Here is an 18,662-nt window from a genome sequence, read left to right as displayed (position 1 = left end):
AAAATAGGAATGCATTCCTCACGTGTTACATTAAATTTTGTGAACATTGGTGCCTAAAATAAAATATCCTTTGAATAACAAGTTATGATTGATGGGAAGATTCTTCCTCACAAATAAAGGCGCAACATTTTTTTTTCTCATGTGGTTTTTGATGACACGTATGGTATGTTCAGCATTTAACTTTATGCGCTTTAAGTAACGTCTGCAATTTCTGTTAAATTATAAGTTCAATGTTTTCTTCAAAATACCTTCATTTGCGCGTACATCACTTAACAATCAGTGCGCCTGATTTTAGGCAACTGTTGCGACGAGTGTTCTTTAAGTTGCGCACTTGCCAGGCGTCGAAGTACTTTCTAAATTGTGTTCTATCATTCCTCGTAAAGGGTGAGGTAAAGAGTAATAACTTATGGCGAACTTTTTCGTTACTTTTGACATTTAGATTAATAACCAGCCTTTAAAAACGGCATTATTCCTTTGCGTAAAAAAACTTTATTAGAAATGAGGGCGTTACCGTAATTTATTTAAATTGAATATTTTTAATTCAGCGAAATTGTTCAGTTGGAAATCATAAAAACGCTTGGTGTTCCAACGGTAATGGTTTCTTTTTTTTATTTTCAATAAACGAATGTTTTAGCTGCAACTTCAAAGGTGTGTGCCAGTCTTGTGAATCACTTTAGACTATATCTGCTTAATAAAACTCTGAACACCAACAGACAGCGGGCAGATAAATCTGGCGGATCTAAAGCAGGGCATTTTGCATAAGTGTTCCCTATATAACATAGGTGCACTTAATAAAGGATTGTTGAAAATTCATACTTAAAAAAATAGAGGATGAAAGTTTGTCATTTTTTAAGTTAGAAACATGGACATTGGTGTTTATACTTCTGTTTTTAAAATGTCAGTGTATCTGCGGTTCTTTTGACGTGACGTCTAATAAATCGATGAACGCCGGTTGCACGCACGAAAAAGGATGACTCGTGGTCCCGTTACGCACATTGTCCCGTTATGCTCATTGTACGCTTGCGCCGCATCTATCTCTCTTCCACTCGATTGGAACCACCATCGATTTGACTTTTTCGAGGCACATTAAACTTGAAACACTCCCATTCGTTTCCTACTTTTCCTATCATCGTCCTATCCATTTCTTAGGGGAATCCTTTTCACAAGACGAGAGAGCCAAACGTCCGATCGTGCATCTTCTGGGTTTTTTTTTTTGTTCATTGTAAATAAATATGGCGGTGTTGATAAAAGGATACTAATGGTCAATTAGGTTAGGTTAGCTACGTTATGAATACTTTAAAACATTGTGGACGGTTGATTTGGTTAGGATAGCTACATTAAAGATGCGGAAAAAAACATGAACTTCGGGGAACTTCGGGTTTTGGCTCTCTCGTCTGTGAAAAGAAGGCTGCCCCCCATTTCATAACCACGAGAGCACAAAAACATCAAAGATCTTGACCTTCTCGGGCAGGAAATATATTTTTTTCCCGACCCAATTAACAAGAGCCCACTAGATAGCCACTTAACCCTATCATATCACCAACCGTGTAGCAGCCATGTGAATGATAACCTGCTGATGGAGAGGTCAAACATGCTCCGAAATCAAGCAACCAAAATATTATGAGCTCAGAGTGTCTATTTGTGGTGTGTGGTGTCCATGGCCCGTCCACTGAATGTCTCCAGGATACTGGGTACTACCTGGACATCAGCTGTCCACCTCCTCTGCTGAAGTGTCGAGTGAGATTTGTTATAAACAGTCTAAATTAAACTGTTGTGAGATACCATTGAAACTGGGGCATTCTTTGAAGGCCATACGGTACTACTTAAATTAACCAACTTAACTACTGATTAATTTTCACTTTAAATTTGTCTACAGTAGTCATAGCTGACCAATATATTTTTACATTCATAGTTTTTACTTTGCAAAAGTTTACAAGGCATATTTTTTTTTTGTATTACATGATAAAATTCTGCAACTAACTGCAAATTAAAATTGAGAGACAATTTAAGACACACATTGGGAGGTGGAAATAAAATTAAACGACACATATTTCAACATGAATATATATTTGAAATGTTAATCTCATAAATAATTGATGAGACAAAGTATTAATAGCAAACAGCATATGTCAAATCAGTGCATTTTCAAAATTAGAACTACAACTTAAGAAATGCTACTATGGACTAGATGAACAGGTTATCATCCAACAAAAATGCATTATAAAGGAATGTTTATAGTCTTATGAGGCAAAGATGCCTCATCCAAAACAACACTTAGGAACATTTTTAAGTTATTGCATATGGAAACTATAAATAATTATATTACTTACAATTTAATCAATATGTACAAAATTAAAATCATAACATTATAATTATTCTATTATATTTAACATAAATATTTCAGTGGGAAATGGCCATTCATAATGCCAAAAATGTAACAAAGAAAATCAGTACAAATAAGAAAATATGGTATGTACTTCATTGTGAAGTGCTAGAAAGTAACAAGAAGCCTTATGAAAATAGTCAAATATTTCAGAGATACGAACTAGGTGTGTGCAAAAACACATAGGTAGTTAAAAAAATTTAATTTAATACTTTCTTTGGATTGGAGAAATAATTTTTACAATATTGTAAACAATCTTAGGTATAATTCAAGTAACTTATGACCGAATTTAATTTAAATTTAAAAACCTATGCTATGTTGTCGCTTATTCAATAAAAAATTCCACCCAATAAGAAACACTATGGTAAGAATCTTAATGGAACAAAATAAAGTAGAAAAGTTTTAGAAAAGGTCTATTTTATCTACATTTACTGTCTTACTGTTACCGGAAAGGGGTGAGAAAATTGTTTTATTAATGTTGGGTGCATCTTGTTGCATCCTACACACTAGTGTGACTTTTTTCCATTCATGGTTTATCGAAAAATTGGCAATACATCTACTTTAAAGGCTCCACCACAATATAGTACATACAAATTTTTCCACTGTATCTAACATCTGATAATTGACAAATTACAGGGAAAAATATGCAAATTACTTTTCTAGTCGTAGTTCACAACGAAAAAAGTATTTTAATAAACACTTCTACACACTCCTGTTCTCTCGCTATCTCTCTCTCTATAGAGATATATATTATTATTATTATTTTAATATGATTAAAATGCAACAGAGAGGAAGTAAAGATGCACTAATGTTTCATGTGTGGCGCAGCAATCATTTTTTTCGCAGAGAGTACATTTGGAGCATTGGAATGTAAATAGTCTGTGTGTCTGTTTACTTACTTTTTGAGTGAGACAGCAAATGATTTTAAGCATCCCAATACATTTTATTGAAAATTAAAAAAATCTCAATCTTTCTAAAACATGGATCTATGAAAAATTATATATATTGCCTCAGACTTAAATTTAAAAAAAATACTTCTTGCACACACCTAATATTAGAACTCACTGAACTAAGCTTGTCAATAATCTCAGCACAATGATCATCACAGCTATAACACAACACGCAAACATTAATATTCATAGTTCAATATTGCTAAATGAGTTTCATATCTCACAGGCAACACATGGTCCACAAAATAAGCAAAGTACAAAAGGTAATAAGTCTTTCAAGCAACTTTTTAACTTACCCTACAGCTATATAAAAGATGTAAACAGTAAATACCAAATAAATACCCAACAATGCTGTTACATTAAAAAACACCATAGCATTAGCTACTTAAATCTCATTAAAAATACTTGAAAAAAAGCACTTCATAATAATTATCCACACACATTTAGATAATTGCAGAGACAAAATTCCAATTAAACTATCAAAAAAAATTTCCTTTTCCTCATAATACAACCAAACATTTTACAACAATCACCAATAGACAGGTACAACAATAATGAAGGCAAATTACTATAAACGTAAACAGATTTTTTTTTTAAATTTTAACATTTTTCAGAGTACTCCAAAAACAAAATGACTGATGTGAACACCATTTAAACCAGCATTATGTTTGAAAGCACAGTGAGAATGATTTATTCACAATGTGCTGAGTGGCAGTTCGGAATCCTTCAAGAAAAGTACTTGGTTGACACGTCCGACAATGGAAAAAGTGTTTTTAATTATCATAGCAATTTTTTAAATGGTTTAGTATGAAGAATGCATCAAGTAACTATGGAATGTGATGAAAATTCAATAAATTTATGAATACAGCTAATCACAAATGTCCAAAAGCATTCTTAAAAAAGTGCACAAAGATAGATCACTGAAACCGAAGCAAGATTTCATGCAATGTTAAAAGATTTTCCACCTTATAGCATACAGAGAATGTTCTGAATGAAAACCATCTGAAAAAAATTATGATTTATCCTTTAGTGAACCACTAAAAAAATGTTATAACCATATAATCACATGGTTATAATAATAATTCAATGGACAATATCAATAGCAGAAATATTTTCCATATTCTAACCATTATGATTTCCACACAAAAGAAAATTTATATCAGAAAAGTAATGATATGAAAACATTTACACATAAATATAAGGCATTATTAACATACTGTAATTACAAACTACCATTCAAACAGACACGAGAGCATGTTCAGAAGTGTCAAATAAATAATAGTAATACAAGATACTACTACTCAGCACAAACAAAATAGTATAGCATACATTCTTACATTGTACTTTTAAAATATACAACATCCTTCTTACCACGTAAATATTAAGAACAAAACTTCACCTAAGTTAGTCCGTTCACAAATCAAATCACAATCCTAACTAATAAAATTTTTTAACAGTTATTTAACTATTTAAGACAGCACAACCATTAAATATTCAACAAGCCTCAAAGATAGGTAATGATTACATTCGGTTGACCGGGAAGATTCACATGAAAGTAATGTAAAGCTACACCAATATTTTCCAAAGCACCACAGAGAGGAATAACAGCCCAAGGGACACAAAACGTAATAATTTCGAACACACAGATTGGTCTTGAACAACTTTGATTTCTCGCCCGTGAAAACAAGCGTTTGGTTCGTCAGACACTTGAGGCGACCTACAGACTACACACAGTACGTACAAGCTGGGTGACGAGAGGTGACGAGAGGTGACAGGAGGTGACGAGAGGTGACGTAGTGTGACTAGCTGGTCGACACAGCTGCCGTCTTGATCTCCGGCAAAACATCCTCCCATGCTGAAAGGCACTGCATAAACAAAAAATAGGAGTTTTACACTTTGATGGTATTTGAAGTTTGGAGATTTTGACTGGCCCATCTCTAATTAATAACTATGTAGTTTGCAACAAAACAGTACTCATTGTTCTTACCCTGTTGTACAATCGAAAATTAAGAAATTTTTAAGGACCCCCTTTACCACTACATACTAAATAGGTGATGTACTTTTCTGGGCCGTGTAATTATGTTAAGTGAACCATTACTTAAGAAATGCATAAAAATAAATCAATACAAGGTTCCAAATACTTGATTCTATGCTCGTTACACATGTCAAATATGTAACGAGTTTTGGTAAACTTACTGTCCATCATCTATGTAGTTGAGTGCAATTAACTCCACTTATGAGCCAAGCCAAGCTTAAGTTTTGGCTCAGTCAAGTTTTCAAGCTTGGGTCATTCACTAAAACATTAATGTAAAGTTTCTTAAACTTCTTGTTTATTCAAACATCTGTACACATGTGTCTACTAAGGTTCAAAAAATAATTTTTGACCAATTAAAAAAAAAAAGCCCTTGCATTGATATAGTTGATAGATTAATACATTTCCTTTTGTATTTCATAAAAAAAAACCTACAACTATGTATGATGTCTAAAAATATGGATATGGGCATTGTTTATTAAAAAAATTGTTTCGTAGAATCTTCTCACATTCAAAATAAAAACTGTAAAATTCCCTACCAAAAACATAAGATACACTCACTGAGTACACCTTACCTCTTCATAATACTTTATTTGCTGATTTGCCAGCGAAACAAATATTTTCTTGAGATCCCTCTTCTTCTCATATTTCCAGCGCTCCAAATCTGCTCTCAAGTTTTCATTAGCGCACTCCATTTTGTCCTGGTTTTCCTGAAAAATCAAAATATGAATATCAGCAGTTAATTTTTGATCACTTTCTGATGCACATATCAAACTACCAGACCAATTAACCCACATGGAAAGGAGGCAGAAAGGGTAATAAAAAATAAATTATATTAAAATTGATGCTGATTCAGATCTGAGAATGGTGGTAACAGAAACATATATCCATTAAAGGTCTTAATTTAGCAATATACAAATTACTGCACAGCCATAAAATTAAAAAAAAAAACGATAAGTGTTGAAAAAATTTTAATTCAGGCATCAAGTGAAAATTTTTTTTAAGGTGTAAATGTTTAGCTCACAAGTGAAGATATACAGAAATTGTCACGAAAGAATTTAGAATTGCAAATGACTGTACCGCATTTATCCATATTTAATTCACAAAATTGCATAGTTAAATTTAAAATATTGTTACGAGTGGGAAAAAAGTTTCATAATGGATAGCCCAATTAATTAACTCTTAACTTAAGTTTTATATATTAACTACTATTTATATTATTTATTAAATTACAACACTTCAAATGTCTTTCTACGATATAATCACTCAATTAGTCCACAGTTTACTCTCCCTGCTGTTATCTCTTACCTGAACCAGTATATTCATCACAAATATATTCGTTATAACGTCGATATAAAGTTTTTCAAAGAACTCAAAACTATAGTACTATTAAATTGTCAAAAAAAATACATGCTTACAAATGAAATGTAAATGCATCTTTCTTTCGAAACATATTTCACATTACTTTTACGTACTAACAAACAAAAAACTAAAGTTAGTAGGTAAAACTACAAGATAAAAACATTAAAAAAAAAAAATGCCACAAATTTCCTTTACTTTAAAATACTTCCGTTAATTTTACATGTTTCCCAGACAAAAAAGTTAAAGAACTTCCAAGTCATCAATTTTTCAAATTATAATCAGAGCATCATTCAACCTAACATAAACACAAAATGTTCTGCTGTTTCAAGTCTAAAATCAGCAATGATAATTTTTATTTTGAAACCATTTGCCGTCATGATACAAATCACCTTGACGCGAATGGGTGAAGTTGACGCAGTTAAAGAGATCAGTCGGCTAACGCAGCAGAGTCGCTGCTGCAGCCCTGAGGGCGTCTCACCTCGGCCTGCTTCACGAGGTGAGGGATGGCCTCCGCCAGCTTCTGCAGTTTGTCGTCACGCGCCTCCCCCGAGCCCTTCCACAGGGACGCGCCCCCGAAGCCGAACAGGCCCGCGCTCGCCCCTTGCTGCTGCGCCTGCTGGTCCTCCGACAACAGCTGCCGGAGGGCGACAGCACCGGACAGTTCAACAGCTCTTCTTCCACCTCCAAACACTTTGTTACTACGTAATTTCTTTATACTGCTTGGTTCAGCTTATCACATCCATTACATCTTTCACATGTGTACGAGTCCACCACACTAACATACTGGACAAGACTAGTCATACACAAATACAAAGACTTCTCCATGTTACATAATTTTTTTTAGCTAACCAAAAATCTGCAAAATTCTCACAAAAAAAAAAAAACAAGTTATGTATCTTAATTTTTGTACAACTTCCACTTTGAGGCACATCACAGATGGAATCCAGCCCTGTATGCCAACAAATACAAACAACTATGCTTGGGACTCTCGCACTGCATCATAACTAAGACTGAACCCAAAATACGGGAAAAGCCGTTAGCTAGCTACCAATTTACCTGAATATAATACTATGATTTTTAAAAGTGGGGGTAGTATTACAATCCCAAACTTATATCTTGCCATCGGGAACAGCTTAGTTGATAAACTACAGGCTCTGCCTCATAAATGTGTCAATCATGCCGCTTCAGACCGCTGTTAATTACCGCCTGCTGAACCTCTGCTTACTTGAAAAACTACAAGCTCTGCATGTAAACTGCAGCACTTATGCCACTGTAGTCCGGGGCTTACTGGAACTCTGCACAGGCGTGACAGATGAGAGATGAAGATGAAGGTGAGGGTTCAAATGGAGTGTGTCACTGGGTTCTCACTGCTTCTCTTCTCTGTGGCTGCTGGTGACGGCAAAACCCCCCACTCCCACCCCCCACCAACCCTTTTTCCCCTCCCAGACAACAACCACCATATATCACCACATTCTTTGCTTTCTAAACATTTTTTTTTTCCAACTGCAGCTTGGTGTTTCAAAAGAGACCACGTAAATCACTCTTCTGACGAAAGTGGCACTAAGAAGGGTCTAGTAAATGTGAAATAAATTTGATTAAAAAAAAATTTTTAAGTTCTTATGTACTTGGATTGCAATTTCCAATCCATAAAGTCTTTTTACATTAACTCATAATCAAAAATGCCGCATTATATTCAGAGTCGTATTATTTTTGTATACATACAGTTTTTCCTTTATGTTCCTTCACCTAACATTTTTTCCCCTGACTATCCCCTGATATCTCTAGATACACTAAATTCCCGGTTTCCCTTGATCCTGGACATCCAGATGTAACATATTATAGAACAAACTAAACAAACAAATATTTCCTAATTTTTTTTTTTTTAAATTTACTGTTTCTGTAGAGAGTGTAGCAAATCTGCAAACTCCGCGTGTAAAAAGTAAAAGCAGGAAAGAGATGCACTGACCACTTAAAATTACAAATGTATGAATAAACTACCTAATAAACCCGAACCGAGGCCATTTTTTTTTTTGCTCACAAAAACACGGGTCGGCTGAGGGATCAGAATACCTGTTCTTTCTCCTGTCGCTTGCGCTTCAACTCCTCGAGGGTGAGTTCGTACTCGATCTGCACGGAGTCCCTGCGCGACAGTGCTTCCTTCACGGCGTCGATGTACAGCAGGTACTCCTTCAGCGGCTGGCAACAGTGAGGAGGACATGAGCCTCCCTGGCACGGCACTAAGCCTCCGGGACAGCCGTCGGCCTCCCTCCAGGGTGCCTACGTTCTACCAGGACCGACCTAGTCAGTGATCGCTGATCCACAGCCATCGGCACGTACGTCAGTTCACTTCGTTCCGATTGTATTTAACATAAAATTAGCCTATATTTTAAAATGTCTCTAGTGATATATCCTGTTTACCACGGACTCCCGACGGCTGCGATTATGAAGGCAAGTACTGGAAAGTCTTAAGGGGCAGGATCGGCCCGAGTGCACCGTTGTGTTTTTTGACGTCTGAAACTATACGCGCGCTTAGTGCTTTGATGCTCCGCAATATTGCGACACTCTGGGAGCAAGAAAGAGTTAGACTCGGCGGCAGTTTAGTTTTATTTCGTGGACACTGCGACCGATGTTCAATTTTTCAATGTTATGTTAAATATCAGACGCCCGACCAACAGAGAGAGACATGGTATAATTTGAATACATCACATGGTGCACATTTGAGTTTAAGTTTTACAATCAATGTATAATGCACGCAATACATTTTATAAAGATTTTGCACTCAATATACAAATATTTTTTATATGACGAGTAAATTTGTTTTTTTTTTCTTTTTTTTTTTCCAACAGACTGACTTTGTTTAATTTTAAAAAAAAACATGGCTAAAAACGGATAGAGCATAAGCATGAGGTCCAATTTATACAACCAATAAACATAAATAGACTTAAAATGTGTTACAAATAGTTTTGCTCTTTTTTTCCCAATTTTGTGTATGTACACCTTAAATGAACCAAACAATTTTAACATGTACGTACATGCACTTAGTAGAATCTTAATCTGCTACACATGTACTATGCACGCCCCTATTACCCACCCCGTTGGACCGCATGTGTTTGCTACCCATTGTATATTTGTTGTGTATATATTGCATTAATACTCATTTGTTGTAATCAACACAAACCCTTGCATAGGTTTTCTTTTTCCTAGTGTAACTTATTACTGTCCAGAATATTTATCTAGTCATTCATGAGTAGGTACCGGGATTTTCTCTTTAATTGCTTGTTAGGCATTAAAGTATCGTGGTTCTTGTCGAGACTTGATGTGCACTTTGAACGTGTTTGCATTCTTTGCCCTAAAGTTGTGTTTATAATCATTGTGGTCAAACACTTTTATTATATGGTTCACGTTTTTGCCCTGTCCAAAATTGCATTACGTTATTTTGCTATTGGCGCTAAACGACCTTTTTTAATTTTATGTTGTTGAACAAAATGGCGTTGCGCCTTTTTCAAACTGTGGGTGCTTTTAATGATATTTTGTTTCCAACTTGGCGGCAAAAGATGATTTGTGCATATTGAGTATTGGCCACGTGATTGGATTTTATATATAAATGCATTTTGAATTTGTTTTTAACAATTTGTATCTCACCGGCACGGGCGGTCACCTCCCCTTGCCCCACGTCCCTGTACCCGAACGGGACACAGAATTCCTAACTGAATGTGTTCTCGTGCTACTCGGGTGGGCCTGGGGCGGGACCCTGGGGGGCTGACCGGGGCGCACCTGGGCGATGTTGGGGGCGTAGGTGACGAGCAGGTGCTGCTGAGCCTGGGCGTTGCGCTCCACCGCCCCGGCCATGGCCAGCATGGCAGGGCTCAGCTCCGGCTCCGAGGCCGACCACAGCGTGAAGATGGGGTGCAGCTGGTGGAGCTCCAGCAGGTGGTCTGAAACAACCACAGTCATCGCTCTGTGTCCTCCCACCATCGACAACAACTGCCATGTTCACAAAACATGAATTGAAACCATTAGTTCGGCTGCACGACGCCCAGCGACGCGGTTAAACGGTTAAAAGACTGACGAAACTACTGTACGTATTTACAGACGGCACTGCAGGAACACGACGGCCGCCACAGCGGTGCACTCGCGACCGATGGCGGGGCCAAATTCAAATATCCAAACCACCACGCATTCCTGGCACTATGCCCAAACGGGCCATGCACTGCTCGCGCGACAGCCGGGCCCTCCGTCTCGGCTTTCCGATATCTCCACAAGTTGCAGTCTTTGGTTCGTCAAGCCGCGAGAACTACTCCAGGCGTCCGCTGCGGTTAATACTCACGGAATATAATGATTACTGTGACATTCAAGTGAAATATCTAATCTGCCATTACCTATCGGCAGTAAAGATGGAGCCCATTAGTATGTTTCGGACTGTAATAAGGTATACAATTTGGGTGGATAATTTTATGTACACATTATTAGAAACGTGATTATTGAGTACGTTACCAGTTCACGGACAATTACATACAATGAGAGAGGGAGGGAGAACCCTAAACACTGCTGTGTGGCCAAACGCACGCACTCACACACACACATTTATAGATTCTCCCTCTTGCAGGGCGGCAGACTGCCATGTCACTTAGCAATGCCGGCCAGTTAGCCGCCCCACAGGCGGTAGACGTCGCTTAATGGAACCGTTCATACCTTACACACACTGCTGAACTATTATAATTTTTAAAAAAAATTATATTTATTTGTGACAGATTTATTAAAAAACCAACACAGGCTAGTTATTTAAGCATATAGTCAACCACAACAGTGCAATTTTAAATTTTTTTTTTTACCCAAAATGGAAAATTCGCATATGGATTGCAGTACTTTTTACTAAATAAAAAAGTCTGCACAAAATCTGCGAGCCACGCGTTTATCTTTGTTAGTTAATAGTATTTTGAATTTGTTATTTAATACGTATATTTGATGGTTTGAATGGGTAAGTACGGTGTCCGGCACCTTGGCGCTCCTTGTGGATGCGCTGGCCGATCTTGTCGATGCAGGCCAGCTTCTCGCCCAGCATGCCCACGTACTCGCCCACCTGCTCGAACTCGGGGCTGCTCTGCCGGATCATGTAGACCGAGGCCAGGCTGTGGAACGAGCTGGACACGCGCCCCAGCAGGCCCTGGCGGCTCTTGCGGTGGATCGAGAACTCCTGCCCAACATCACCTCCCTGGCGTCACCATGGTTCACACCCTCTTTGGGGAGTTTCATGGACCCCTTCACTCCACCGCCTTCATCACTATCACCGTTTGTAGTATCACAAAAGTGCCTCAAAAATATTTAATAATTTAGATGGTTAATTCAATTATTCTTACGAATAAGTCCATATTGTACAGAATTATCTCTTCAACACATCATCTAACACATGCAGCGTCGAAACACACCTATCATTATTTAGTTTAAAGGTGAGATACAAACTATTAAAAACAAATTCTAAATGTTTTTATACATACGTAAAATCCAATCACGTGGCCATAAATTCACCAATTTGTACTCAATATGCACAAAGCATCTTTTGCTGCCAAGTCGGGAACAAAAGAACATTAAAACACCCACCGCATTTATCCATTACTTGCACCTACCAATCTTTATTAAGGAGTTTTAAAGGTTCCTAGTGTTTAATTTAAAACAAATTAAGGAGTTTTTAAGGATACTGGAGAGGCGTACAACGCCGGTGTCGCACTCACCGACGGCTTGGCCGTGAGGAACACCTTGAGGCTGGGGTCGCAGCTGAGCACCGGGTGGCTGGTCACTCGGACCAGGAAGCGGTGCAGCAGCGCCATGCGCGCCACGATGAACTCCTTGGAGTAGCGGTCCAGCTGGGCCAGGAGTGTGTGCTTCGCCGGCAGCGGCTGCACAGCAGGGTCCCCATCACCGCGTCGCCTGCCTCCCCTCCGGGAAACATCGTCATGCCACACACAAGCATGTGGGTTTACTCATCTCCGAGTACTCCCGTTTCCGCCCGACCACCGATCCTGCCAATGCTTCGTTCTCATCTCATCACCCATCAGTAGGGACACCTGTATTTCGCGAATACATTTCGTGTCAAGGTACTTCACAAAATACTGTAGCTTTTTCTAAGAGTCGTGGCAAATAGTGAGGGTGCAGCAGTACGGTGGCCACATTCTCATTGGCCCCGTCAAGAGCGGGAGGACACCTCTCACCGAACTCAGCCAATAACCACAGGTGAAATCTACAGTATTTTGTGAAATACCTTGACACGAAATGTATACGCGAAATACAGGTGTCCTTACCCATCATTACCTCCAAAGACCACTGTGTCAATATATTAGGGCAAAGTTCATTCAGTTTATTGTAACCACGCTCTCTGGTCAGAGTGAGATATCGCAATAGTAAGACGTTGGCCTCCCATTCCACACGTTTTTTTCTAGCGGTAATAGGGCAAATACAAATTTTCTCGAATTCAAAACCCGTAGGGTACCTCGAAAATACCCCTGATAACCGAATCTAGGACTCAAGAGTCAAAGATAAAATGTAATGCAAAGAAATAAAAAATAAATGTTAACTATGGTGTTGAAACATTCAACCCTTTAAATGTTTGTTCCACAATCTAAGTTTCCAGAATCAATAGATATTGTCGCGGTCTGAAAATTTCATTACTTTTTTTTCTTAAATTTATATTACTTTTGTACCTCGTTAGGTTAACGTGTTGGTGTACGTGCACGTTTCCAGGCTCGGCCGGTTGATTTCGACACGCGGGTAGTGAAATATAGGTTGCTGCGACTTTAGTTTACAGGCACCGCAGGCTTTTGCGAGGCTGCGTGGTTAGCTAATTCTCGCGGGTCGCTGGCCAGGGCCCGCTGAGAGGTTGCAACACGCCGTTCCAGAAAAACCCGCTGCGCTACGCTAGTCTCTTGTTTGCCGTTCTGTTTGTTCTGCCACGCGAGGCTTTTGTGTACTCGTTTCGAGGACTCTGTCCTGATTAGTGTTGCCATCTTGCGTCCGAGTTTGGAAACGTAGACTGAAAAAAACAATCGAGCAGCGCAAGAGGGAGAGGGGGAAACTCGCTCGCGCCTGCGCAGAAGGAACAGCCGACTTCGCTTGTTTTCATTTTTCCTTGTGGGAAGGGGGGACAGCCAGTTTCCCCGGTGGCTAAGTTTTCCCGGTGTCCGTGTTTTTTTTTTATTGGGTGGCCTAATTTTGTAGTTAAAACCTCCTTCCAGGGAGGGGCCGAGGCTTTTTTGCCTGGGGACCTCTCTGGAAGCCGGGTCCACGTCGGTTTGAAACAACTTTTCTCAGTCTCCAGTCAGAGGGTAAGTGATTGGCAGTGATGGATAAGGAGACTAAGCTTCGGGCTGGACGATCTTCGTCCTGTACTTAATCTTTTAAGAAATAATGTAGTATTATTCCACCCCTATTATTTATTATTTTTGTTGGTAACTGGGAAGTATACTGTTCTTCAGCGGAGCTGCGGCGACGAGAGAACGGCCATGTTGTTGTAACGATAATTGTTTGCCGGCTGACTTCACTTTAATGTGTATTTAATGTATTTATTTATTCCTTAATCTCTTTGTTAAAGTATTTATTATTAATCTGTTAAATATTTGTTTAATTATATTTTTTTTTTATCCTAGTGAATAAAATCTGTGCTTGAATGGAATAATAATGTTTCTTTTCAGTACATAAATTATACCCTACACTTCCTGTAGAGGGAGAAGACTTGGTCTCGAGTACCATGCCTACCAACGAGCTACAGTACCACCCCCCCCCCCCCCCCCCCAATGTTATAGGTTATTTATTGTGTTGTGTATAGGTGTACGCGGGACGTCTGACGGAGTCACGTCACAATATTGTAATTTTATTTATATAATTACATGTTAAAAGTATAACATCTTGGGTAATGGTAACAGCATAGGTGCAAAGCACTCATACAAATATTATTTTCTAAGAATATACACCAACATATCCAGCAACATATGGGATCGATTATAACACCGTTACCGGAATGAGGTGAGTCGGAAACGCCTCTACCAACTTCTGCCGCAGCCACACAAAGTCGTTGTACCGCCGCCTCACGACGTACTCCATCTCTTCAAACTCAGCACGAGACGTCTGAAAACAATACACTCGCTGCACTCCCGACATCCAACGCAATGACAGCACAAAGGGTAGGTACATGGTTATGTGTGCACTTATGTGGATACACCCGTTTCAGCCTTTTCCACTGTCCAAAAATTACATCTTAAAGACAAAACCATGAAATGAAACTTGTATAGGCAAGTATAATGGTTAATAAAATGCTATATATTCATAAAACACTCTAACAAGAAATCTTGAATTGTTTGTAGATGATGCAAACACCCAGAGCTCTGTATGCTGTTTGGTAGCTTAGCAAGGCGGCCCACCATAAGGTAATTTTCTCTAGTTTACACCTGTTCTTTGAATATGGGTAAATGTTTTTGTTTAAAAATGTGTGTTACTGTACCATGTAATTTTTATTTTTAAATTTTCACTTTTAAAAATGAGATAAAAATAGTTTTTATACAGACTTTTCAAGACATCATAAATGTGTTAAAATAGCTGTTTAAAGGGTTATAATTAATTATTTCCTAAATATTTTATTCCCCATTTAACTGGGCAGTATTCCGTACGACCTGGAAGTCTTCTGCAATTCATCCTCCCCTGAGTTCGTAGCAGGTCCGTCACTGGATTCGGCTCAAGCTTCGAGCACGAACACACACACACAGGAACAGTCATGTCAAATTTTCCCTCACCCTGGTGTGAATGCGAAAAGTAATGTATGTTTCCAACGTATCCAGGTGCTTCTGCGGATTGTCAACCTTCACTTGCAGGTCTCGAGTGTCGAGAGTTAGCTCCGACAAATCCTGGTCAGGTAGAGTTGAGAAGCTCTCTATGGACGGTGACATTCCCTAGGATTGAAAAAAAAATGCAAGATACTTATAATGACTGACAAGAGTACCATGAAACTGCTATCAACAAATAAAAAATAGTTGTCACGACTTAGCTGCAGTAACAAGCCTACTGCTGTCAAGGAAGATGGGATACGCACATGGCAGATTATTGCTAGAGTTTAAAAAGAGACTGTTCAAAGATATATTCAAGAAGTTCACGAAAAAGAAACATCCAAAGTGTTGAATATAAAAGCTAACAATTGGTTGCTGTTTAAGTATTTATTTGTTGATAGGAAAAAATGTGAGGGTCACTGCTCTTCAAAAAAAAAATTACAAAATTACAAATGTTGTGTTTTTGAACAATACACATTTCTTGATTTACTCTGAAAACAGAATTTTAAAATTGTAACTGGTTTCTACAAAATTACCATTTATAGGTAACATTAGTAGCCTGTGCAGTGACATGATCATTTTATACTTTATTGGCGTGGCCAAAACAATTTTCAAAAAAGGCAGCGATGTATAATATCAGATTATTAAGACGGGCCTGAGACTGTTTTTTCACCCTAATTGTTTCTATTTAGGGTGGAAAACCAATTAGGAAGGAAAAATATCTTGGCCCTGACCATATCGTACTAGCATTAAACATCCCTGTCTTCTAGAAAACAACCTCGGGTACACTGTATTCCTAAGGATATCTAAAGAACCACAGAATCAAGTTGCAGCCAGTATCAAGTTAACGGTACAGCGGCAACATCAATCAGACCAATATCTTGTGGAAAAATGTCCGGGCTATGCTAATCAAGTACAAAATAAATTAATGCCACTATAGCCAGCTCAGGCAATCAAGCCAATCTCTTACGGAAAAGAGACATGACTAACCCAACAAAAAATAAAGCACATCTCGACAACGGCCGCATCATTGCACATGCTACCCAATGTAATCTATAAACGGTATTATTTAGGAACCAGTTGTAATTTTAAAACGCGGTTTCCAGGGTACCAAATTATAGGAACGTCTGTTATGTTCAAAAACACTACATTTGAAATTTGATATATATATTTTTTTTTTTACGGAAAAGCCGCGGGCCTTACAATTCACCTTGAAGGTAAAGGATTCGTTGGTCAAGATAGTATCGGGTAAAGTACTTTTTCCGAAATGATTATGTCTAGCCTGGAATCAAACTCATCGAGACCGTTCGACAACCAATTGCAAACCTTCATTTCTAAAGTCAAATATTAAAATTGAATTAATGAAACAAATTGTAAAATTTTATTCCGTTTAAATTAATTGAAATTAACTATGCCGTAGTTCGTAATCGATTTATACGAAATATTACGTAACCTAAAAATTAACATAATTTTAATCAAATATACCAGAGAGCCTTCGAACGATGCGCTGTAGTTTGACATTATATCTGTATCCTTACTATCTTGTTTACTTGATAAAATAGGTTTACATTCTGAAGAGACTTCGAGGACAGCTGACTCTTCTGAGCCCGCCATTATTAAAAGCAACACTAGAGTAGAGAGTTAAAGAGAGAGGTAATCAGTTGTAGAAACATGACAGAGATTGATTACAATTTCTGCGCGTAAGTTTTTCATTGTGTTATAACACACGATCAAATTTTCCTGAATACACTGCCTTCAATAGAAATAAATAATATACGTGGAGTTAAAAATTTCCAGAACACGGCATGCTGTGACGTAATTGAAATCATTAATTAAAATCTCCATCGCCATATTGTTACGACCAAAACATTGTGAAATGATGCTTGATAACATCTGATGATGGTTAGTAAGTATGAATTAGAATCTCCTTAGTTAAAAACAATCACTTTCAATGAAAAAGTCATTTGAAACTGTTTACACACCTCAATCACTACACTTCTGCCAATATTTTGGGCGTATAACCTATATGGAGCAACAATGAACTGAAGGGAAGAAACGGCTTCGCGCAGTTAGCATGTAATTGTGCATACATGGCTACCCCCTGATAATACCAGTCCAAGCTATCCTTTTGTTTTAGGACTTAAAAGAGAAGCCAGACACGGTCAAGAGGCCTTCCTTTTCTTTAATGTTGTCACCATGCATTTGCTTCGGTAGTTTTGGTACAATATTTGCAAATTCTCAGAAATGGAGCCAAGGACCGAGTATGTTTTTGAGAGTAGTCACTTATGTTTCTTTTAGTGCCCTTACCAGCAATAAAAGGTCCACTAATTAGACACTGAGCTGTGAATAATGCCTTACATCCCAGTTTTTTTTTCCCTAATCCTGGTAATTGTATGTATACAAGAGTGACAAGGGGTTAGTTCACTGGCTCGCAACACGAGGACCAACTAGTAGTCCAGTAAGTTTTCGCCGCAGAGTTATCAGACGTCCACACTGATGGGATGGACGGTCCACTCCCACCTCAGTGTGTGAAGCTGCTCTTTCACAAAGCTGGCGCCAGGCTAAGAACAATCCCATCGGCAATGTCCGCCACATCTCCACCACTCTATCGGAGATGGGCCCGCGCCTGGCACAATCTATTGCCTCCCAGACTTCAACAAGAAAAGAGTACCTGCTAGCTTTTTCAGTTCTCTTCCAAACCCTTTGAAGCTTCACCAATGATCACTCCTCTCCTTACATTCCCCTCTCTGCAGCCTGTTTCCTAGCACACCTCAACTTCCTTTGACATTGATGACCTCACCCTGAAAACCTATCTGTCTCCTACCCTGAAGCATGGCCCAGCCAAGACCTGCGTCCATCACAAACGACCTCCTTAATGTTCCCACACACCCATCTCCCACCTTACTGCAGATGGAATTAGGCCAATGGCTAAGTACAATTAACAACTTAGCAAGAATTTACCTTCAATTTAACATCACAAAGTCTCTACAGAATTCTCTGTGCTGCTTAAGAAACATTTGACATCAGCTGATATTGGCTTGTTTACTGTGTGCTTATGTAATATCTTTATGATCCATTTTTGAGTTGTTTTTTTTTGTGTTTGCCAGAGGATACCAGCAATAGCCTAC

At 38.4% G+C, this 18,662-nt stretch overlaps 2 protein-coding genes across 2 annotated transcripts in view; one reads left to right on the top strand and one right to left on the bottom strand.

The window, feature by feature from the left end:
- LOC134535078 (ATP synthase lipid-binding protein, mitochondrial) overlaps window positions 1–18,662 on the top strand; it is a 106,554-nt gene that overhangs the window by 56,387 nt on the left and 31,505 nt on the right. The gene's annotated exons all lie outside the window — the stretch shown is intronic.
- On the bottom strand, window positions 3,306–17,158 carry LOC134535074 (sorting nexin-7-like). Its single transcript, XM_063373923.1, has 10 exons — window positions 17,020–17,158; window positions 15,505–15,660; window positions 14,732–14,842; window positions 12,457–12,621; window positions 11,726–11,921; window positions 10,502–10,662; window positions 8,798–8,923; window positions 7,206–7,361; window positions 5,941–6,075; window positions 3,306–5,198 (listed from the first exon to the last, which is right to left on the bottom strand). The coding sequence occupies exons 1-10, from the start codon at window positions 17,146–17,148 to the stop codon at window positions 5,136–5,138; spliced, it is 1,398 nt and encodes a 465-aa protein (XP_063229993.1). The 5' UTR covers window positions 17,149–17,158; the 3' UTR covers window positions 3,306–5,135.

The sequence above is a fragment of the Bacillus rossius genome, chromosome 8 (genome assembly GCF_032445375.1).
Source record: "Bacillus rossius redtenbacheri isolate Brsri chromosome 8, Brsri_v3, whole genome shotgun sequence".
NCBI lineage: Eukaryota > Metazoa > Arthropoda > Insecta > Phasmatodea > Bacillidae > Bacillus > Bacillus rossius.
Note: the sequence above shows the minus strand (reverse complement) of the source record. Positions and strands in the feature narration are given on the sequence as shown.

What these genes read in the sequence shown, in the direction of transcription:
- LOC134535074 (XM_063373923.1), bottom strand. Translation starts at nt 17,148, where the DNA reads ATGGCGGGCTCAGAAGAGTCAGCTGTCCTCGAAGTCTCTTCAGAATGT. An exon ending in CTTTTCGCATTCACACCAGG is followed by an intron (nt 14,843 to 15,504) that starts GTGAGGGAAAAT and finishes TATTGTTTTCAG; the next exon opens with ACGTCTCGTGCTGAGTTTGA. An exon ending in CATCCACAAGGAGCGCCAAG is followed by an intron (nt 10,663 to 11,725) that starts GTGCCGGACACC and finishes TGGTTGTTTCAG; the next exon opens with ACCACCTGCTGGAGCTCCAC.